The sequence below is a fragment of the Notolabrus celidotus genome, chromosome 10 (genome assembly GCF_009762535.1).
Source record: "Notolabrus celidotus isolate fNotCel1 chromosome 10, fNotCel1.pri, whole genome shotgun sequence".
In the NCBI taxonomy this organism is placed as follows: domain Eukaryota; kingdom Metazoa; phylum Chordata; class Actinopteri; order Labriformes; family Labridae; genus Notolabrus; species Notolabrus celidotus.
In genome coordinates, this window is record NC_048281.1 from 25,009,716 (window position 1) to 25,034,527 (window position 24,812).

General features: G+C 39.8%; 1 protein-coding gene across 2 annotated transcripts in view; it reads right to left on the reverse strand.

The window, feature by feature from the left end:
- Positions 1-24,812, reverse strand: part of mgat4a (alpha-1,3-mannosyl-glycoprotein 4-beta-N-acetylglucosaminyltransferase A) — a 46,838-nt gene that overhangs the window by 10,179 nt on the left and 11,847 nt on the right. For both annotated transcript variants that reach the window (XM_034694686.1, XM_034694687.1), the window contains exons 2-5: positions 14,323-14,490; positions 12,572-12,712; positions 2,570-2,703; positions 2,399-2,445 (exon numbers count right to left, since the gene is read on the reverse strand). In XM_034694686.1, the coding sequence (XP_034550577.1) occupies positions 2,399-2,445; positions 2,570-2,703; positions 12,572-12,712; positions 14,323-14,490 (490 nt within the window). The remainder of the gene's footprint in view (positions 1-2,398; positions 2,446-2,569; positions 2,704-12,571; positions 12,713-14,322; positions 14,491-24,812) is intronic.

The following is a 24,812-nucleotide window of genomic DNA, read 5'->3' on the forward strand; positions in this document are numbered from 1 at the left end:
ATTTAAGTTTAGTTTTAATTTATTTTCAAGGTTGTTTTTTTTAGTTCAGTTTAGTCTCTATCTTTTGAAATGCTTCGTTTTAGTTAATTTTTTATTAATTCTAGTGTAAGTTTGAGTTTTTTGTAATATAGAATGGGCCTGAACTCAAAGGGCCTGAAATGATATTATTTGCTATTTATTGACTTGGGCAACCCCTGCATATGCCTGTGCCCCAGTTAGACTCCCCATGTCTAAAAAGTCTGGTTGCGCCCCTGCTTGTTAGCGCGTACCTCATCGCAAGTGTGCCTTTTTACTTTGCTTAGCAACACATGGACCCATGTGGAATGGAGTGTTCCATTGATGGAATAAAGGCCGCTACAGTGAAAGATTAGGGACTCAACTTTCACCCAGTTAAAAGTCAGACTACTAGCTACTGAAGGATTTATGCCCATGTAGTGTGCTGCTCTCTCTCTCTCCAATTAAAAGCCAATGGGGATCGCCCATCAGTGACCCCTCTCCCTCCCTGCTATTAATATAACAAATAATAATCCATCCAGGTCATCAAAAAGGAGGGATTTACTTAAACCAAATTAGAATGATGGTGTTCTGAAATATTATGTGTATGTCTTCACCGTCTACTGTATAGCAAAAAAAGAACAGGACAGTGTTTTTGAAGAGCAGCATGCTTTACTCGGGTGTGTCAATCGGAATATTAACAGAGGGTGAACAAAAAGCTCTTTCTGTATAAATGTTTCAAAGAAAGATCTCGAGCAAGCTCTTTAAAAATTCTGCATAGAACATAGAAAAATTAAAGAGGAAGGCTTTCATCTTTTGCTGTTAGGAGGTCTAGCCAAGACTGAACTCCTGGTGCAGCGTCTGAGACAGACCATAAGGAAGGTGTCAGTCAGGCTGCATGAGTCAAAGACGAAAACTAAAAGGACCTTCTCTCTGTAATTACATTTTATTTTCGTACGTTTTCTAAGCAAACTGAAGCGGCTATGATAGAAAAAGTCCCGCTGAGACTAAGTGGGATTGAAAAATCATAATATCCAATTCGGTGAAAGCTTTCTAGTTTGTTAACAAAAGACTCAAAATGACTCAATACTAAATGATCTAAATGTACGATGACGGTCAACAGAAAATATTCAAACCCACTCACCCTCTTTGTCTGCCTCCCACCACACAACTGAACAGGTTCATTAAAGGTTAACCACACTCATGAGCCCAATACCAGACATGAAGGCATAGCCAAGAAAGGGAAGAATCATGATGGATAATCAACACAAATAAAACACATTATTGCTCCTGTACAAACAATACAGCTTTATTTAAGTTAGAGATTTTATATAACACCTTGGTTTTTTTTTCAGTTAAAGGTTAATTTTTGGCGTTCTATTTTCCCTTATTTAGTTTAGTATTTGTTGTTGATAAGCGTTGCTCTTCATTCCTTCAGGATATTTTAACATAATGTGAATAATAAACTCGCAAAACTCTAAAGAACCGATCTTATACAAGCCCTTGTGTATATAAATTGCCTTTATTCCACGCCTGAGAAACACCCTACCTGAAGATCTGAGGTCTGCACAGAGGATAAATATTTTTAAAAGCAAATTCAAGACCTACCTTTTTAGTCTCGCTTTTAACTGAGTTTTATTTTTCACAGTTTTATTTATTTATGATCTAGTTCAAATTGTAGTCACTTTTATTCAACTTTATTTATTTATTTATTTATTTATGTACTTATTTATTTTATTTTTTTAAGTATAGCATCTTATTTTGTTTTAATGGTTTAATATTTTAGTGTGTAATGTATTTTATTTTGGTGATTTTAATTTCCTGTGTTGATTTTTAACATCTTATTTTACCTCCAGTGTTTCCTCATTAAGATATCATGAGAGCGTTTCCTCAGTTCGTTCAGCAACTTCTGTTTTATTCATTTTTTATTTATCTTATTTGTATTGTTTTTATTATTATTGTTTCATATATTGTGTTCTTAACCTTAGAATTGTGGGGTGGGTTTAGGTCTGGGCTGGGGGTGGGATCTTTTTCTTAATTTATTCTATTTTAGGTTGTTTTTATGTGCAGCACTTTGTGTTACAATGCCATTGTATGAAAAGCGCTTTATAAATGAAGTCTGATTGATTGATTGATTTATTTGATTGATTATAAAGCATCTCCTTTTATATTCTAATAAGTGCATTTTTGTTAATAACAAAGTGTGTACTTTGTTTATTTTTATTCAGAAATTTGGCTTTTGCTTAATATATATATATTTTTTTTTTTTAAGCTGACTTTAGAAGCACAGCTTATGGACTCTAATGTATTTGCACACATACCTGAACAAATGGCAATAAGCATCTGTTCTATACTTTCTATTTTAGTCTATTCTATCTATCAGGAAGCAATGCAGTGCACTCACTCTTTCTCCAGGCCAGCAACCACACTGTGAACATAGTCCTCATCAGTCTGCAGGGAACAGACAAGAAACGCATATGACACACTTAACACACACAGCCTTTACATTAATTTTGAATGTGTTATGCAGAACAATCCTTGCGATGACTCATCCGGGTCAAACACCAGCTCTCACCTCCCCGACAAAGACGATTATGACACAGTCCAGTTTCTCCTCTGGCGACAGCTTGTCTATCAGCGAATGCAGCGTCTCTGACAAGTAAGACTTCACCTTTCGCTTAACTGTGGGGATCCCCATCACCATGGTGACTGAAAAGAAAAGACAGAGAGTGTGAGGTGAGAGAAGAAGCGTGGTAGGCTGCCTGTCGAATCAAACGGATCCAAAACCAAATAATGTTTGCTGTTGGATAACTGCAGATTACATGGGCCAAGATCCACAAGAAGGAGAAATTCGTGCCCAGGCTGACAGATGGCGGTGGGACGAAGGACTGAGGTAGTTTTGTAATGCATCTATCTACAACACCATGCTGCTTGTTATTAAAGAAACATGTCTTTATAATGAACTTACACAATGTAGGTAAACTTCTCAATCCTTTTCAAGTTTGAAATCTGGGACACAAGCTCATTTGTGTTATGACAACGTGTGGATTCTGGCGAAGGTAACCATCATTTATGATAGCTGGCAGCTTCAATCTCTCTCCAGCAAAGCGTGGCTAAGCTAATATATGAGCTTTACCTAACAGCTAAAATAAACAAAGGCAGGCAGGCCAAAGTAAACAGCAACAGGATAAACAAAGGAATTAAGTCCTGAGAGACCATTTCTGATTGATCAAGAATCCAACCCCAGAGGCTCGGAAACACCTTGGAGAAAAAGTTCAAAGGTCACACAAGGGATACCCTTAACATTCAACTGAAGACAGGCTACTGGAGCGAGACAACAGAGACGAGAGGACAGAGAGTGGCTATTGTTGTCTCCTTATCGCCCCCATTGTACGGCGCTTGGAGCGGAGTGGCTAAACAGACGGCCTCTTCTTCTTTATTGTCTGAGGATTTCTTGAAAAGTACACCAGATGAAAGACCGCAACACACTGACGCAGACATAAAGCCAGTTCATTTTACCCGCGAGGATACAAGGATCACTTTCACAAGGAAGCGGAGAGTGGCGAGTGCACAAAAAGCCCACGCTGGTGTGAAAAGCAAATGTGAGGATGGAGAAGTTTTCTGGCTCATAATCTGACACGACAACTTTTTCTTAATGCTGGAGAAAAACATCAACAGCATGATCTTGCAAATTAGCCTGTATGCTCCCTGGTTGTGTTTAGAGGACTCTTCCTTGAGGCGTATTGTACTTGTCCTTTACTGATTTCAAAGCAAGGAACAATTTGCATAATGTTTTGCTTATATGTACATCGCTCTTCCAAAGAACGTGAAAGCAGATTGTTTGTATTAGTGAGAAACAACTTGTCCTTAAGGAACAGCACGGATTGTAAAGAACATGGAGCAAGGTTACAGTGTGCATGTGCTTCCCTGTGTGTGTGAGTGTGCATGTTACAGAGAAAGCATGCTAGCTGAGCTTATGTAGGGGCAAAACAAGAGGCCCCGGTAATTGAAAAAAGAGAACAAAACAAAGTTGCAGTATGAGCGAGCAGCACAGTGGACTTGAGAGAGGGCGCAATCCTCCAGAGTGATCTGTGCAGCGTGGAGAATCTGTCCCAGTTTCGCTTTGTGTTTCTCACACTGAGCGACACCCACCACCACCGGGAAAGTAGGTCGAGGATGAAAGGAGAATGTGGGAGGAAGGAAAAGAGACAGAGAGTGACAGAATAAGGAGGGAGGGGGGGTGAGACAGTGAGTGAGTGGTAATGCATGCAAGTGCGGCGTGAGCAGGACCGACTTGGAGACGGAGGCCCCCCTCCCCGTGTCCCTTGATCAGCCTGCCCACTTCCCTCTGCCATTCTTTCATCTCATTCAGGACGGGGGGAAAAATATCAAAACAATCTCTGTCTGCTTCTGTAACATCATGTGGCGCCTCATAAACACGGAGGAGCTGCTGTTCAACTGTACATGTGACATCCGACAAATGTTGCTTGACTGTTAGTTTAAACATGTAGAGCAAGTAAAGGGTTTTACTTCCCTTCTTGTTGTCTAGGGTTCAGGTTGGTGTCACAGAGGGAATTGACATCAACATACGTATGCTTTTGAAGTAAGTATGGTGATATTTGCATAGGTGTGTTCGCAAATAACACTTTGGTTTGATGACTCATCAATTAGTTTGAAGTTCAGTGTGACCTTTCAAACTTATTTTGGGTGTTTTGGGGGATTTTTTCATGTCTATATTTAGAGGACAGTAAACAGAGTAAGGAACTGTGAGAGAGTGATTCTGAACTCAAGCTGCCCACTCTGAGGAGGATATCCTCTGTACATTGGGCGCTTAATTTAACCACTAAGCTAAAACAGCGAACCAAAACGTATGAACTTTTAAGTAAGTCATGAAAATAATCACTTATGGCTACATGTCAATAGGAGGAACCATAAGATATTTTTAAATATGAGTAGGTTTAAGTTCTTGTAGATTAGAGAAAAATTATTCTAAGATTTTGAGACCAAAGATTCTACAATTTTAATGGTTTAGGGGTTTAATAATTCACAACCATAGACTGTATAAAATATGGACGTTCGTATCCATGGCATCACCCATCTGTTTCTGAAGTACTGTTTTGAGGCCAATTGTTGGCGGCATCCATATTGCTGCTGTCGAGCGATTGTGATGTAAAGAGGCGTGCTTTGAGCCTCCTAGCCAACAGCTACAGTGTTCCCGTTTGTCAATCAAGTCAGCTGTGCCTCTCATTGGAAGACTCGTAATCTCAATATCTTCAAAATTGCCGCGTTAGAACCCCCCCCCCGTACAGTGTGTGCCGATCGAGAAATGAGCTATTCAGACTACACTTGTCTTTTGTACCGGGCTGTAAACATGTTTATTTCTGCTGTAAAGATCGTCTTTTTTTGAATTGGTGTGTATGTGGTTTCTGGTACTTCCAGAGCCAGCCTCAAGCGGATCCTTGATGAATTGCAGTTTTTAGCACTTCCACATTGGACTCATATTTTTAGACCGGAGGTTGCTGCTTGTTCACAACCTGAAATATGACAATGACATATAATTAATACAGTTATATGTGGTCACAGTCACAGTGGATGTAATACTGGGTCCATCTGTTTTATTCACAACAGCATGGTGGGGAGTTTGTTTTGTTTTAGTTGGAAGCAGGGCTTTGATGCATATTTGATGTCCTGGTTTGTTTTTGTATATACATGTTTGCTTTTGATATTTCATTAACATTTTCCAAATGAAGCCTTTGTAATGATTTATTCAAACACTTTGAGGTTAGCTGGGTATCAGAGCATCCTCAATATAATTTTGTCATTTTTGAGCCCACTTCTGTAAAGTGAGAATGCAACACTGGTTTCCAAAGGTGGGTAAGATTTTAAGGAGACCAAGGTCCGACAAAGCCTGAGGGAAGGGACACTAAGCTGTGTACAGTATGTGTCAATTCATCTTTATGTATATAGTGCCAATTAAAAGTTACTAAGTAACTAAGTTATATTATTATCCAAAGGGAAAGTTTTAAGAGTACTCCAAGCGACAACCTCCAGCCGTGAGAAATGAAGCCGATGTGGAAGTGTTATAAACTGCAGTTCCTCGAGTGTCCACTTGAGGCTGGCTACGGAAGTACCAGAAACCACATACACACCCATTCAAAGAAAACAATCTTTACGGCAGAAATAAACATGTTTACAGCTCATTTCTCTTTTTCCGCAAACACTGTACAGGGGTTGAATTTTTTTATAGCTCAATAGTTTAGAAGATATTAAGACAACAAGTGTTGCATGATTAGAGGCATGTCTGACTTGACTAACAAGAGCATAAACAGTAGCTGTTAGCGAGGAGGCTAAAGGCCGCCTCCTTGCCTCTTGCTAGGTCAGCCAAAATTAGGTTGAGTCAGCATTTCCAGTATGACCACCGCCGGTGATAGGCTTCAAAAATCTGTTTCAGACACAAATGGGTGACATCACGGAGACTACATCCATGTGTTATACAGTCTATGGCATCCTTAAAAAAGTACAGAGGGGGTCTGTCTCCTGTACCCTGACTGGCATATGTTTCCAAAGGAGAGGGGCCTGATAACTGAAGGCTCTACCTCCCATACTACTTTTAGAGACTTAAGGAACGACGAGCAGGCCTGCATTCTGGGAGCGTAGTTATCTAGAGGGATAATAGGGCACTATGAGATCTTTAAGATATGGAGGTGCCTGACCATTCAGAGCTTTGTAGGTCAGAAGGATATTAAAATTATATTCTAGGTTTTATGGGGAGCCAGGATAGGGAGTTCCAGTCAGTGTAGTACAGAAGTGTGTGTATGTGTGCGTGCGTGCGTGCGTGCGTGCGTGCGTGCGTGCGTGCAGACAAGCAAGTATGTCAGACCACCTGAGTGGAAATTGATCAAAGTCTAAGTGAGTATTAGTTCTAGACTAATACTAAGTCACATCAGTCACATTCTGCATGTAAAGGCAGATTTGAATATGTATGTGTGACCTGTGTCTGTGTTTAAGGTCGTACGGGGTTATTGGCGATCATTTCCCATTTAAGGTAGGAACCTTTGTTGTGTAGTCAGGTGTTCCGCCCGGAAAGGTAAAACAGTTTTTGTCCGCTAAAGCAGCCTGGTGCTGCGTGAGTTATGTGTGTATGTGCGTTTGTGATATGTTTGTATTGGACACTTTGGGAGCACAGAACATGAAAATAAACGGACCAGGAGTTCAACTTGCAAATATGACTTGGACTTTAATTCATGAAGCACGGTAATTCCCAGCGCGTCAAATAGGTATTCCAGGTGCAGCACCTCAGTGGCTTAAAGCTTTGGCTTGGCCTCTACACTGCATTTACAAAATATTATTGAGGGAGTATAATCCTTCCATAAAACTATCTGTTACAAAAGGGGGCCTTGTAAAAAAAAAAAAAAAAAAAAAGGCTAACTATCAAGAACTAGTCTTATCAATAAAACATGAACAGCTGTGGATTTTCAGAGCCTGAAGGTGAATAAGGACAGACCTGTAGATGACACACTGTGTGACAAGCATCCACAAACAGCCATATGTCAGTCAGGTGAAGACAATAAACGTGATTATTATATTCCAAAGTCAACAACGTGTGCAAATAGTTTACGCCCTGAGCTGGTGAAAAGCAGTGTGCAGATTCCACCTGCTTTGACGGGAGACTGTTGGGAACAAAAATAACTAGGGTCTCATTTGTTTTCCTTAAGCTATGCCTTGTAAATGAGGTGTGTACAATGACTTTTTTTTTCATATAATTCAAAAGAAACCAGAGACAGTTGAAAGCTTTGGATTTCACTGGGTGACGGTGAGGTTTGGTGCAAAAGGTTTGAAAACTTTGACTGGAATGCCAAGTTCAAAGATTGGATTAAACACAATCATTTAGCTTCTACTCATAGATTCCTAACTTTTGTATTTTCACAGTACAGATACTCTGCAGTGTGTAAAGAAACAAGAAAGCATGTAGGAAAAGGCATTTCTGTTTGCATCCTGCTAGCTTGACTATAAGAAAAAAAAAAAAGCAAAATGTAAAAACCATAGAAAGGAAACAGGAGGAAGGAGATATGTTTGATGTGTGACTGTCTCCTGGAAACAACCATTTTCGTCCCATTTTATTCAACATAACATTTTTATATACAGTATGTCTTTTGATATATTATTCACTGCATGTTCAAATCCCCGTCATTTTTTTTCCAATCTTTTAATTTAAAAAAATAACACACACCACTCCAGCCTTTCAGACTTAAGCAGCCGCTATGAGTGACACTGATACATCGGAAGTTGCTATACGGCTGAAAATGATCCACCTACTTCCTCTCACAGTGGAAACACTTCCAAAAAAAGACTCAAAAGTCTTAGACAATCAGGCGAATGTAAAGTGCTGCAGCAAAGCCAAAACCACAGAGTATCACCACCAGCATCTAAAACTTGACGGTATGAGCCAGAAAATATCAAATATGGCTTGAAGATGGCCATGATGTGCTTGAATATGCTCTCAGAGAAATCATAAAAGACTGCTGACAAACAAAGACATTAACTGTTGATAAAAAATAGTGAATATGTGAAGAGGTAGTATGTTTAATTTATGTCTTTAGGGAGCATGACAGAGTTTGGGAACACCTGCCCTAAAAAACAATTTAGGCTAACCAAAGCAACAAGTGACTCTTGGGTAAATGTTTGTTCTGTCTTCCCCTCTATAACACATTGGATTAAGACACAAGATCCTTTAAACCGAAAGAGATTGGGACGATTAAACACTGAAAACACTTTAGACAGGGTTTTAAGTATAACTGGGTATTGGTGAGTCAGTGTGTCTGTGTCCACTGAGCTGATTACATTCGTGTTGATTAGATTGCATTGATTAATGTAGCGAAATCAAAACTTTGCTAATCAGGCTGAACAAGCAATAGTCAAAGATTTTATCTGCTGTTTGATTCTCCTCTGATTGAGAACAAGCATTCCTATCAGAGGAAAGAAGTAAACACAGGTTGGCACAATAGATTTTGATTTTACTGTCAACTTGTAATTTAGCTGTTCATGCCTCATCCACAGAAACAGAAATCTGTGTTGCATTTTAACAAGCACAAATGGCAGCGTAATGAGCAGCAGTGAGTGGGAAGCTGATGAGGGGTCATAGTCTTGACACCGCACTGGCAACTGCTACTTGTTAGTCAGAAAACATGCACAGAGACAGGTGGGATCTGAGAGAGGAAGCATGAATCGTCACATGTGTAAAGCCCTTGCAGTGAATGTTGTTTTTTTTTCCGTAGCAGCTGGCACAGTGTCTTTAAGCAGACCCGTGATTGTCCACACAGTGTCTTCAAGCTAGTCGAAGACAGTCAGCTAAGACAAAGACTACAATGTAAGGAATGTTGAGAAGGGGGAAAAGGAAAAAAACAAGTTTTTCAACTGTAGCATGTGACATGTTTAATGGCTGGACAGTGTAAACAAGCGTTGGTGTTGCTTGGCAACATATCAAGCCATGACTTTGTGAAAAAAGGGCAAAAGTTGGAATGCTGGTTGTTTGCCAACTTCTTATGTGTTTCTGTTTGAAACAAGCACAGCTGTATAAAGCTCTTTTGTCAGTTTCAGTGTTAAAGTTCCTTCAGCAGACTCTCCTTCAAATGTTTTAGCCAGAAAGGTTCTCTGAACCGTTTCTTAACATAATCCTTATTTCAGTTTTAAAGAGGGATTATGTCCTAATTTGCACAGCTATAAATATCCCAAAGTCAGATATACCAGAACCAGCTGAAAGTCTTTCCTCTCATGAATAATCAAACTGTAAACCACTAAAGACTCCTGTGACTGATCACATACATGTGCAATACTTTGATTTCCAGTGCAATGCCTCATAACCATGTGCAATATTGTAATTTATCCCATAACATATTTTATTATCACATTCATCTACTAAATGTGCACTCTGGCTTAGACTAAGTTAACTTATTTCATGTTTTTAAAAGTACTTCTTTACCTTTCTTTGTACAGATAGTATTTTTATTTAGAACTTTTGGATTTGTGTTTAGGTTTATATATTTATTGTCCTTATTGTCTTGTTGTGTCCTTACTGTATTGTTGTGTCCTTACCAGTGTTGCCACAGTTACCTTTAAAAAGTAACTCAGTTACTTTACTGAATACTTGATTTTAAAAGTAACTAAGTTAGATTACTAGTTACTTTATTAGTTACTTTTGGCAGCTGCCGAAAACGACCCCCGCCTCAACATAAAAATGACAATCGGTCTTGCCAATACTCACATTTTAAGTTTAAGTCAAAGTGATTTAATGTGTCTTCATTTAGCTGGTCTGCAGAAAATGACCCTACCTATATGAGCATGTGTCTGTGGTTCATGTGCTGTTATGAATTAACCTACTGCTACTGATGCTTTTGATAATTAACTGTTCACTAACCCTAAACTTAGGAGTCATCTGGCAAAAAGAAAGGCAGAAAACTCATTACACTTTCTATTTGTCTTGTTGTCCTTACTGTATTGTTGTTTCCTTACTGTCTTGTTGTGTCCTCACTGTCTTGCTGTGTCCTACTGTCGTGTTATGTCCTTACTGTATTGCTGTTTCCCCACTGTCTTGTTGTTTCTTTACTGTATTGTTTTTCCTTTACTGTCTTGTTGTGTCCTTACTGTATTGTTGTTTCATTACTGTCTTGTTGTGTCCTTACTGTCTTGTTTTGTCCTTACAGTCTTGTTGTGTCCTTATTGCATTATTTCCTTACTGTCTTGTTATATCCTTACTGTGTTGTTGTTTCCATACTGTGTTGTTGTTTCCTTAATGTTTTGTTGTGTCCTTACTGTGTTGTTGTTTCCATACTGTGTTGTTGTTTCCTTACTGTATTGTTGGGTCCTTACTGTATTTTTGTTTCCTTCCTGTCTTGTTGTTTCCTTCCTGTCTTGTTGTTTCCTTCCTGTCTTGTTGTTTCCTTCCTGTCTTGTTGTGTCCTTACTGTCTTGTTGTTCCCTTACTGTCTTGTTGTGTCCTTACTGTCTTGTTGTTCCCTTACTGTATTGTTGTGTCCTTACTGTCTTGTTGTGTCCTTCCTGTCTTGTTGTGTCCTTACTGTCTTGTTGTGTCCTTACTGTCTTGTTGTTTTCTTACTTTCTTGTTGTGTCCTTACTGTCTTGTTGTGTCCTTACTGTCTTGTTGTGTCCTTACTGTCTTGTTGTTAAGTTCCAGTGTTTCATTCACCAGGTAAAATTCCTTGTGTGTGCGAGTTCATTTGGCAATAAACCTTTCTTGAATCTTGAAGTAAGGGTTACAGATATGTGAGGGCAAAGGAAACCAACAAGAAAATGATAAAAGTGAATGTCAAAGGGACTGTTGGGGCCTTGACGCACAAGTTAGCCTTGGCTATTTGAGTATGTCACAAGATAAGCACGGGTGGTGGGCAAAACTTCTGTGAGCCAGTCCTGTGACTCTCTGACCTTTAACCCCACAGATTCACAATCTCTTCACAGTGGCAGTATCTCCGGCTGGTTGGTGCATTCCACTGAACACAACTGATAGTGTTTAACAGGGGAAAGCCTGTGAGAACGCGACGGCAGGCAGCAACAAACTGTTCATTATCTGGGGGCAGGAATCTCTCTAGGTTTTCTTCTTTTAAAAGAAAGCCAAAGAAAGAAGAGTCTTAAAACCTTCTGTGGAGGTAACAGATACCTGCCCACCTGTCATAAAAGCAGACAGACTGGCAACGAGTAGGAGATGGCAATGATAGGCCTTTTTCTCTTGTTCCCGTGGGAATACCTCGTACCCAGTGATCAAACAGGCCAGGGACAAGAAACTCCCACTTGTCCCAGACTTCTCCCTCTGTCTTCTCCTTTAATTTGTCAAGGGCCTCTGTTCCTTGCCCCACTCTTTGTCATTAGGAATGTGGAAACACAATTCAAGCTGTTCAGCCCCCCTAAACCTGCACCCAAAATTCACTGCACACCTATCAAACTAGCAAAGCCAGATAAGTAATCCTCTTAGAGAGACCTTGATATAGCAGAGGTCACATTCACGCTGCTGCTTAGGCGTGAAAGGAAGAAATTTAAAAATAAAACTGGGGTGGCTGAAAATAGGAGTTAATAGAAAAGAGTGAAACAGTGGAGGATTCATTTAAATAAAAGAGGAGGCTGATGAGAAGCAGAAGCATTAACAGGTCACATGGGCTTAGTAAGGAGATTTGTTGGTTCTTCCCTGTTGAAGGCCAAAATAGCAAATAAAGCAAAACAAAAGGGACAAAGGAGAAGCACGTAAATGATTATAAAGAAAGAAATCCAGTCTAATCAGGCTGGAAGATGGGACACACAACATGCAAACAAACTGTACATACACAACAATTATCTTTAACTCTGAAAATGTTATTTAGAATCATCTAAATGCAAAGCTCAGTCCAAAGGGGATACTTGTTGTGAACTAGTCATCAACTGAAACTTGTTGAGACTTGGCTCCTTCCCTGGTGTAATGAGAGTCTCTGGAGGTTTCACTGTGTTTGTGTGGGATGAAGTGTACATATTCCAAAGAGGAGCCTCATTAATCAGTGCAGATACTGAATTTGCAGCGTGCGTGTATGCCTCTCACCTCCTGTGCGGCCCAGACCAACCTGCACGGCAGGGTGCAGGCTGCCCTCATTGTTGAGTAGGTGAGGCAGGTGGTGGTAGATATTTGGCACCTGGAGAGGTTTCCTATTCGCGAGCTCCTTCAGTAGCTTCTGTGTTTCATCTGGAAGCAGGAAGAGAAATGAGTGAAGAGGACGCTTAGTGAATTTTAAAGCACTACAAAAGCTTCAGTGGAGCAGTGATGCTCTATCTACATATGATTCTAAATACAGTAGCTGTACACTTACTCACTCACAACAGAGGAACACACTTCTGTCTAAGAATATCAGAACTCACAGGCTATAGGACCCTGTCTATGCTTGTAGGTTTCACCATACTGCACAGTGTTGAAGTTAGCACTGCGTTTCCCTTACACAAGGATCTGGATGTTTTCTCCCAGTCTACTGCAGCTGATAATAAGATGATATTACATAATCATGCAGACATTTCATTCAACATTTGTGTGCTCATGATGTATGACATAAAGGACTTAAAAGAGAGAATTGTGGCAATATCTACATTTTTAATAATACTAAATTGAAATAACTTTCAGTTTGAAATGTGTAGAACTCCTTTATGTCAATGGACTGAACATAAAAAGCAGTTTTCATTTTAAAATTGGCAGCCAACGAGCGCCATAAGCTTAAAAACTGAATTACAAACTCAACTTTTACATTTATTTTTATTATGTGCCATACCAAGCTCTGAAATGTTCTCATCATTGCCATTTTCCCAGCCAATTTGGTTTTATAACCCAGCCAGTGGCTTACAGGTGTACAGGATGGATTTAACAACAGAAGCTTGCAAGAGTACTGCAAGTCTGAAAATAAGCAAGTTAAATCTGGTTTCATTTCATTTTATATTAGAAATGACCTGGCTTTGAGAAAGGTGCTTCCCCTTGGTACCTTGTGGTATTTTGTTTGAACTCATACAGATGAGGTCTTCTTCATGAAACTGAAACTGTGACTAGAAATCTAAAAGGCAATAACCAGAAAGGTGGAGCACTGATTTTCATTTTAACCTTTTGACAAGGTGATGAAGAGCCAATGCAGGGAGGAATTCTTGATACTTATTGAATCTGCCAGAGCTGAGCACCAACACTCCATCTGTTTTGCACCAATCCCTGAAGAGCTTCCACGTTGTCTTAATAGAGTAACGTGGGACTTCCACCAGATCCGTGTCTGGTCCGTCTTCGAAAGGCTGCTGTCCAGAGCAGGACCACTGGACAGCTGGAGTCATGTGACCAAGGTTTTCCTGTGGTAATCACTGAATCAACAATTATCCGACTCCTCATCCATGTTGTCTTTAACGTCCTCTGAAAACCTCTGACCTGTTGACTCCAGCCCTGACTCTGCTCATCGTTACAGTTTGTTGTTGTAGTTAAGTGAAAAACGATCTGGCGATAATACGGAGTGTTTTATTCTGAAAATTAAACTGATGTTTTAGTTTTTGTTTTGGTGCCTGACTTCCTGTCCCGGACGATCTGCTCTGTGCAGATTTATGCATCATGCTCCGGCATCCGGCAAAAAACAGAAGGCTCCAACCTGCCAGATCAGAGTCTTAATGAAACTGAGCGGATCCAGAGAGAGATAACACATTGACTAGAATAGAAACCTATCAGATCTGGTGTAGTGATGGATCGGTGACGGACCGAATACAGATCTGAGGGAATTTGGTCATAAAAGCTCATTTAGGGTTAATACGTCTTTTATTGTGTCTGTACATGGCAGTTACCTGAGAAGTTGGTGAGGGCATCTTTGCTGCTGTTTGTCTCGGCGATGGCACGTCTGAACTGCTCGAGGATGTTGTTGAGCTCAGACGAGCGCTGCAGCGTTCTGTGCTCTGCCACACGGAGGCGCTCTTTCAAGGCATGGAACTCACGCTGGTATGCTATCAGCTTCTCTGTAGAAATAAAACACAAAGTAGAGGATGATGGGTTACATAGTGTCAACTATCAATACATACATTTCCAATCATTAACAATAGTCTGCCTAAAGACACTTGTACTTTAAACCCTGGAAGTGATGCACTTGGCCATGGCATAAAATGCTTAACAGACCTCTAGTCAGATCTAATGCTATAAGGATCTAAAAGTTAGATGACTGTGACTTGTAAGTTGATCAGTTTGGTTTGGATTTTGCTGTAAAATATTATGTGTAATGTTAATTTCTACTGACCCACCAAGGGAATTAAATACAGCTTTTGCAGCTTACATTTCATCACACTGTCCCCTTCTTAAGTGGCATGTATGAATAACCAGAATGTTCATAGTTAATGTTAGAGCCATATGTGTGTGTTGCAATATTATGTGTGCACTGTTTATTTGTTTGATGCACTTGTGTGCACACTAGGTGGCGGGTGTGTCAAGCCAGGTGTAAAAAGCATATAGGGAAGAAGACCCAATCAGTGAGCGGCCTACCAGTTTTTGACCGTCGTCACGTCTCGTCATCGTCACCGTGTTGGCTGTTTTCGTTGTGTTTGTCATCGTATCGTCTACAATAGCTTTATGCCTTTATTCTACAAGTAGTAAATGCAAGTGTGGATTGATCGGCTGAGCGTATATTGTCTGTGTAAATAAACCCTTGTTGATGTCAATGCACGATCAGACTTCATTCAGTCATCCTGGCGAGGAGGACGCGTCAACTGAGTCCTGGTAAAGCAGCCCCTCAGTGGCTTATAGGTGTTTGTTTCGTTTGGCGAAAGCAAGCCACTACAGTTAATCAATTAGACTCTCATTGTATCTAGTGTAACAGTATAAATACAGATGTTCTAAAGTGACTCATTTCCAAGTAATTTAAACAGAAATGACTTGGTAAACAAGGTTAGAAAACACTCAGAAAACAGTTATAAGCAGGAGTCTGCTGGTAAACTATGGCAAATTGGTTTGCCATGTGTGGCTAATGTTGGCTAAACTAGCAAAACCAGCCTTCAGTCCTCCTTGGATAATAACATCCACACACCTGTGCTGCTTACGCATTGCCCCAGTCAAGTGGTTATGTATTAGCATTACCAGACAGAGCCTACAAACAACTGTATCTCCATTTTATTGTGCTTCTAGACACCATCTAGAATAACACTAAGGAGCTTGTTCAGTGACAGACTTCTTCATTGGTCCGACTATATAACCAATAAAATATATTTACATATATATGTTGTAAATGTTTTGATTTTTTACCTCCTTAATTTTAATTTTGAATTGAATTGCTAATAACTTTTTAATAAATGTTACTTTATAGGCTCTTGTTTGCTTTATATATATTTTTTGCACTATCTACTTGCTACTGTGACACTTGAATTTCCCCGTTGTGGGACGAGTAAAGGACTTTCTTATCTTATCTTATCTTATCTGCCCTCTGTGTTCGTTTACATCCAGGTAGTAGAGCAATAAAACATAATGGCAGTAGTCAATAAACTGGAGCTACAGCCATAGCTAATGGCAGGTTACTGCACTGAAGCTTAAATGAAATATATGATGTGGTCGGCATTTTGGGTCTACAATAACTAAAATACTAAATACGGTTTCCAACAGTACCACCTCGGTTGCTCAATAAAGACAGTCTGAATTAGACGTTTTTCAACACCTTTACCGGAGCCGTAAGAAGGGAAGGGTATTGCATCTGTAGGGTTATGAAGACAAGATTCTAAGTGAGGGGATTAAACAGGTATTTATAAGTTATTTACAGTACTTAAAACCTCTGAACTACTGCAGTGTCATGTGATTATATATCATGGACAATGGTAAAGCTTTGAATATGTTGGCATTGCCAGTTACATGTTCATACACACACGTGCGTGTGGGTGTTCAACTTTTTGAAGTATCTGAAGGGGCAGTTTCCGGGAAGCAGTTGGTGGAAACTGCTCTTGGTGAGCTCTTATCAGGAAACAGAGGTTTGGTGGTTGATGTGGGTGTTGGAACAAAAGTTGAGGCTGTGAATTCTATGAAAAAAGGGCGGAGCTGTTGCTAGGTTAAGATTATAGATGGATAAAATGAGCCAAATGGTAGGAAAGCTTTGCAGCTTGTTCAGAGTTATTAAATGAAAATATTTTTAAAGTTAGGAACACAGTTTTACTATTTTATTTTTACAAACAAACAACATGGAAGTGCTTAATGAGTAAAGCTAATTTCAGTTATTGGGTGTGTAACAATATATAGTCTGAAATTATGTATTAATCCAATATCATTGATGTAAAAAAAGGGTTTGTCATATGCTTGTACTTTTTTGTACTTTTTATCCTTATTGCAAATAACCAAGTGGAAAGTCCTATTAGTAAAGAAAAAATTTCCATTCTGTTCCTATTGAAAGGCAGTGTTGTAGTACTCAAGTCCAGGCCTAGGGCTCAACTACTGACGACCCAGACATGTACTTGGACAAGAGCATTGACTAGAGAGGGGGCCTCAGACGTATTTATTTTTTTATAAACCACTTCCTAACTTTTTAAATCAGAAGAGGATTCTAAAGTAGTTTCTCTATTAGCTCGGCCGTTGTTTACTTCCGCTTTCCGAAACAGGAAATTCAGTGACGTCTGGCCCAGCGTGCTGCAACACAGATCGAACAGAATAGTCATACTACAGACTAAATTCAAACGCAGTATGTAGTAGGCAGCACCTACTGCCTACTACATTAGTAGGTAGTATGTAGAAGGCCGTTTTGAAAACAGCCTGTGTCCATGTATTAAGCAGTCTATGGTTTAGCTACATTTCCTGCCAAGACAAAGAGACACCACAAACTGTCCATTTTGCATGCAAGGATTTTGCAGGAATTGCAAACAAGAGCACTGTAACATGTTCAATATAAAAAAGAACATCAAGGAGAAGATGAGGACAAGCTCAATCTTTAGATAGAATAGATATCTTTCCAGAATGAACTCAGAAAAGGGAGATGCCAAAGTTACTTAGACTGTTGAATATGTCCCTGTTAGAAAACTAACGGTAATGGTAGCCTCTAAAGGGACCGCTGAATACAAGATGTTTGGTTAGTTAACATTCTGATTAAAACCAGGTGGATTGAAGGTATTTTTGAGTTCATAAGAAACCTGCAGCAGAATCATGTGTCCACTCATTTAGTGCCAAGGTTCATACAGTCAAAAACTTAAGGTGTAATAGTCACCCTGAGGGAATGGGGACTTGACTCAGGCTCAACTTGGGTTCATCTCTGGTGACACAGAGTGAACTCCAACTTGAACACTGAGGACTTTGAGACACTACAATACATTCCACTATACATCATGAGAAGGAGTCTATAACAGACGGTCAACAGTTCCCCAAAAGAAAAGAGGATTTCATTTAATAATGGGCTCACTAGAGTCCTCTAGTTTGAACTCCTTATATAGGAAGTAGAGTCGTGAATGAGTGAATGATTTCAGGTCCATCCTTTGTGTCGGTGTTAGCGCTACGGACTTGAATTGGTTTCATGATTCATGAGGTTGCAGGGCCTACAAAAAAACATCTCTGGTGTGTATTTATATATGTGAGTACATGTGTGTGTGCCTGTGTGAGGATGTGTGTGCGTTAGGTGGGGTTGTGGATTTGGCCGGTCTCTGATCTTCCTCTTCTGGGAGATTTATTGTGCCCTTTCCGAGAGCCCTTCACAACAACAAAACCCCCAACTCCCTTTATCTTCCCCTCTCCATCACTCTCTCTCTCTCTTCCTGACTGAACTATTGTCCGTCCACTCTGCCCCGGCTCCTCTTTCGCACAGACCCAATGCTGTTCCTCCTGAATGTTGATCTCTAAGACACACGGACAGATGCTGTCACTTGGCCCGAAAAGCTCACGAAAAGGGCAGCTTCAAACTACAACACACTTTCATCTTCACATCAGTCCTGCATGTTGAGAAGAAACCACACCTGTACTCTCACTGTGCAAAAAGACAAAGACTAATAGAAATCCACAGAGATAAAAACATGAGTGGATTCCAGCTCTATTTCACTCTGTTTTCAATGCAAACACGTATCAGAGGGTGAATCTTCAGGTTTGTCCGTGTTTAGAGTAATATCATTCTCTTATGAGTAAATGCCGCTCTTATTACCTGAGCTGTGTGTATGATGGGTAGTGTTTACAAAAGTCTCTTGACATTTCAGCTAAAGGTCGCTCATGATAAACTTCAATTACTTCCAAACAAAAGCTGTCCTTGACTTCACAAAAAAAACTCGCTCCATCCACAATAGAAATGTTTCGCCCTAACAGCAATCAGATAAAGTTTTAGTGATGGGCCTGAGGTGTGCTGTTTGAACTACTCTCCTGGCATACAGCCACTAGATGACTCAATTGGCACAGAAACAGCATTAAGCAATTACACCTACCTGAGGTCTGGAGTAAATCCATACAATCACATTATTCTGCTCTGCTCTTGAGTAGTGAAGGAGGGGCTAAGCAGCTATGCTTAGCCACTGAGCCAGAGAGCTTCTCCTCTTCTGTCTTATGCTTGAAAGATTGCTCCAACCTGTATCTTAACCTCATCACCCACTCTTTATTTCACATTTTGCACATCTAATCTATTTAGAATGTATGTTTGTATTAGGTATGCATGATATTATCGGCACGTTATCGGTATTGGCCGATATTGGCTTAAAAATGAACTATCGGACATCGGCCAACACGCCGATATCCACTGATATAATTAACTGATAAAATAATGGGCTGCTTCACACATGTTGGGCTCATGTTTTAAGTTAAATTTGAATTTAAGCAGCAGTCTGTAAGGTAGATGTAGCTGACTAATTTCAGGTCAACGCACCAGGTGGTTTTAGATGTTCTGAGAACGAGGCTCAAAACTTGAGGTGACCGAGCCTTTGCGGTGGCTGCTCCCACGCTGTGGAACAGTCTGCCTCCTGATATAAGGCATGCTCAGACACTTGAGAAATTTTAAATCTCTACTTAAAACACACCTCTTCATACTGGCTTGTAATACCTATTGAGCGAGGCATCAAACATATTATTTTTGTTTTTATTCATTGTGGCTTTTTTCTTGTGTTATCTATTATGTTTTTAACATCTGTTCTATTTTAATTACTATTTGTTTTTATTGACTGTGTTTTTTAAGTTTGTACAGCACTTTTGCCAACTGCGGTTGTTTTTGAAATGTGCTATATAAATAAAGTTGACTTGACTTGACATTTACCGTTAAAGAGTAAACCATTTTATTAGATTTGGGTTTAATTGCTGTACAGTTGCACTTTTCACATGTTCCCTGTGAACAGAGGTTATGTTTACTTACTATGTCAAATGTGAAATAGGCCAAATTTGGTTGTGGGTATTGTTATGATTGTCTCAGGGAGAACATCATCCAAGTTTTAAGTAGGATGTATCTTTTTGTATGAATTTTGTTTGAAAGCAATTGTCATAAATAAATATGCAGTTTTAAGTATTAAGTGTTGCTCTTATTTTATTTTTAATGTACGCTAATTCCAATACAGAAGAGAATTGATGATCTCTGCAATTAGGTGTGCGGGAAAAAAATATTGGTAATTGGCTAAATGAGTTGTAAAATATCGGCATATCGGATATCAGAGAAAAAAAAACAATATTGTGCATCCCTAGTTCGTATCCCTGCATATACTCTGGGTATGGGTTGATTAAACAGATGTGTTCCTCTTAATGCCCACACTACCCCCATAAGTGCTATATAAGGCAAAAGAATAGACATCAGATTTGGCACAGCTGATGGCATATGGAAATTCGGGAAAGGGAAAAAGTATAATTTCATCAACCATTACACTTTCTATCAGTCTTTAAACATTAGCTCCTCAGAGGAAGATTTCCCCAGGAAAGAGGAACATCAGTTATGGAGCCAAATGTGCAGAGACTTTCAACGTGTAGTTTATTGTCTCTCGCTGTAAAACTAAAACCTCTTCTAACGACTATGTTTAGAGGCTCTCACTGATCCACGGTGACAACAGAGTGTAGCTTTATTTGCTTTGACACTGTGCTTACCCTCTCTGACCTTGGTAATAGCATTTATGAATCTGAAGAGATGACAAGCCACAAGCTTTGTGTTATGGATCTTCAAACGATCACCTCTGAACTTCACCGTTTAAAAGAGAACGAGGAAGATCCGAGCGCTGAGAAATACTCTGCAGAAATCCAACCCTGAACTCACCAGAGTGTTAAGAGTTTTATCAGTCAATCCATTACCTCATCAAAAGCCCCCTCTGTGATCTTGTCCTTGACCTGCCTCTCCTGTGCTGATGCATGCTGCTGACTGCAGGCTTGTGACTGCTGATGAGGGACTTGTGCAGTTAATGTTGGCGTGAGGGAGAGAAAGTTGCAATACATGCTATGCAGATGTCCACGCTCTGACAGATTTTTCTTTTTTATGGTTTATACAGAAAAAAACAAAAACTGCTCAGCTACAAATAGACAGTCATACATTATGTATGCCTGGAAATGAATAGAGATAAGATCACTGTTACAGCGTGTCAGTAACAGAACTTTAAATGCCGAATTCAACATTTTGTTTCCTCATGGCTAAACAAATCAACCCTGCGCCTCTGTGATCAGGTGTTAGCTCTCAAAAACTTCCTGCTAATACAGGAAACATTTTTCATTCCTTTGGGTTACTTTGTCATTAAACAAGCTCAGCTACATTTCACAAGAACTTTTGAACGCCAGCTGTTCAGATGTGTCTAAAACATAGACTGTATAAAATATGGACGTAGTATCCCTGACGTCACCCATCTGTTTCTGAAGCGCTGTTTTGAGGCCAATCGGCGGCGGCAGCCATATTGCTGCTGTCGAGCGATTGTGACGTAAAGAGGCGGGCTTTGAGCCTCCTAGCCAACAGCTACAGTGTTCCCGCCTGTCCATCAAGTCAGCGTTGCCTCTCATTGGAAGACTCGCAATCTCAATATCTTAGAAATTGCTGCGTTAGAAATAAAATCACCCCCCGTACACTGTGTGCCGATCGAGAAATGAGCTATCCAGACTACACTCGTCTTTTTTGAATGGGTGTGTATGTGGTTTCCGGTACTTCCGGAGCCAGCCTGAAGCGGATCCTTGATGAACTGCAGTTTTTAACACTTGCGCATTTGACTCATATTTTTAGACCGGAGGTTGCCGCTTGGTCTAAAAGTGTCTCTTCATATTGGTTACCAAGAAAACAAACATAAAAGAAACAATCTTGAACTTTGGTTTTATCATGATGGAGCTACTCCTTCTAAGATTTCCGCTGCCATTCTAACAGATTGAATACAAATGGAGATTTTTGTTGTTCCCCGTACGGGCCAACGCGTGTTTGTACTTATTTAGTTGTGTATATACATTCTTCAGATATGCTTATTTTACTTCTTTAATTTTAATTGCTAATAACTTTTAATAATTGCTATTTTATAGGCTCTTGTTTACTTACAATGTTACAATGTTACAATGTCATTTAGCAGACGCTTTTATCTAAAGCGACGTACATACGAGAACAAGAACAACACAAGCAAAGATCTAGACAAGAGGAAACAAGATCAGTAAGAGTAACAAAGTGCTTTAAGTCCATTTGAATGCAGGTACTGCCAAGCAGTGTAATGGCTATACACAAAAGTAAATAAGGTTTTTTTTGGGTTTCTTTTTTGTAAAATAAGGAACGTCTACAATGATACAATTATACTGTTTTGCACAGTCTACTTCCACGTTGTGGGGCGAATAAAGGAATATCTTATCTTATCTCTTACCTTGGTAGTAATTTAAAGACATTTGGCAGACATGTTTTTTTATGAATACAATGTATCGATCTGAGCCAAACTGCTCTGCAAGTGTTCATTTGTTTCTAGAGATTCAATAGTTAGCATTTCAAGATAAAATTTTTCATCAGTTCTACCCGCTTGTATCCAATACAACCAGTTACAACATGCTGTGCTTGCAATCTTGTCATGTTATTCTCAGAAAGAAAGCACATATAAAATATGTAACAAAATATTGAACTTTTCTTTCAACTGTGTATTCTACCTGCCAAGTGTCTAGACTTATGTACCACACAGTTTGGCAAGACCTGAATAAAAAAAAAAGTTAGGCAAAGCAAGGAGCTCCAGAAGAGCTGGTGCAGCATGCGATGTGACCTTCCAGTGAAAGCAGAGAACATTATGCAAAATAGACCTAATATTAAAGTGTCTAGAGTTAGAGTGTCTTTTTGCGGCTTCCAGTGTCACACAGGTGTCTAGTGTCTAATTTGCATTCGTATCAATAAAGCTCTTGGTTTGCAGACATCAAAATAGCATTCTGTGTTCATATCAACTTATGCTCTGTCCTCCCTCTTTTTAATGCATCATATTCAAAGTATGAATGGGGCACTTTGCCAGAAGTACCATTAAACAACAGTAGCAAAGAACCCTCTGCAGACCGTCTCTGTGTACGCTCTACAGCTCTTTAAAGCACTACAGCTGTTATTGTGATAAACTGTTTAACCAGCGACAGCAACAAAACAAAGGAAAAGATCAAATGAATGGTGCAGTGTGTAGTAAGAAGCAGTGTTGGAGAACTGACTTGCTAGAAATTGGGTATTTTTTGGGTATGAAAACAGCGCTTCAGAAACAGATGGTTAACATCACGGATACTACGTCATTATATTATACAGTCTATGGTTCGACTTCCGGCCTCAACCGTTTGATGCATGTCTTACCCCACTCTCTACTCCCTACATTTCCTGTATCTCCTCAACTGTCCAATCAGATAAAGGCAAAAATGCCCCTAAATATAACTTTACATTAGTGTATAATCACCTGGATAAGGAATGTCCCAATCAGCTTCTATTGCCAGATCCAGTTTTTTTATTTTGAGTATCTGCAGATACAGATACCAAGTCCTAGTCCGATACTTGTGTTTGCCTGGAAAGAAGAGCTGTTGCTTCATCAATTGTATGGGAAAGCAAGTGAGCGTTTCAATCTAGATTAATCTGTCTGCTACATATTGCTAAATATTCTCACTTCTACACAGTGTACCTTTCAACTTGTTGAATCACTGCAAAGAGACGCTCTGTCATTGAGCCTTTTCTTATTGACTGGATAGGACTGGGACACACGTGCATGCAAAACATTTCCAAAGGCATTATGCGTGTGTGAGGACTCTCAATGGTGCACCTGCTCACCACATGGTTCTACACTGCAGCTGCTATGAGCAACACAAAGCATTTAACCGGACTGTAATCTATTAAGTAGGGCAGATGGTGGAAAAATCAACTAGGGATTAATTTAATGAACACAGAATTGGCTATAATGTTACCATTTACAGGTGACCCAACACCAACACGGGCCGACTTGTAACTGATACAAAACAAATGAGGAGTGAGGAGCAGTTTTGTACAATGACACATTACTTGGACAGAAAAAGGTCTTTTTTTTTTTTTCTTGAAGGTGACCTCTTTTGGTGAGCAGTCCCTCAATGTTTGAGTTGTGCAACTCTCATCTGCACAACAGGCACAACAACGCACCTTGAGCATTTCTGCATATGCATAGAGTTGTAGTATTGATTTTTTGTGGTATTTCCCTGAAGAGGAGTGCAAATCGATCAATGAGTAGGCGAGTGATACTCCCTGGTTGCCCACTTGGTTTGCAAAGAAAAAGCTGAAAAAAGCTGAAAGAAGCACACTTATATCCTTTTTTTGTCATTTCTCTTACAACCCTTTCACTGTCTTTTAAAGTAAAAAGGTTGCAGGGTCAAATACTAGTGCAGCATCAGATTAAAGTGACAGATAATTGCACCCTGTTGGCAAATTGCCAACTCAGAGTCCTAATTTGTCTTCCTCACCATGGGCTTTATTGTTTCCCCTGTTCTGTATCTCATGCTGAGCTCCTGCAGTCTGCTGTGTCACTTTGTGGCGGCACATGCTGTCTGACAGCACCAAACAGAGTGCCGCCCCCCCTGCTCTCCTTATTGCCGCTGCTCTGGCTCCACTTGGCTCATATACGGCTTTCATCAGCCAGAACTGTCACTCTTCTTTTGACCCCGATCCAAACGCCACTTTCAGGGAGGATTTTTTTTTTTTCCTTTGAGTCCATACTGTCATTACTTTATAAGAACTACAACCTGATTTATTTAATGTTAAATTACGCTTTCATTTGGCTTATTATCTAAACAAATATGTATGGTTAAACTGAAGGACAGAAAACATCCCCATATACGAACTGAGTTGTACACAACGTTTCCTGTATGTACAGAAAAGCTGATGCCGCAGATCGATCGACAGAGAGCCGACTGAGCTCAACAGTCACCATCTTGTAGAAACTGTGCGACGTCAGGGGAA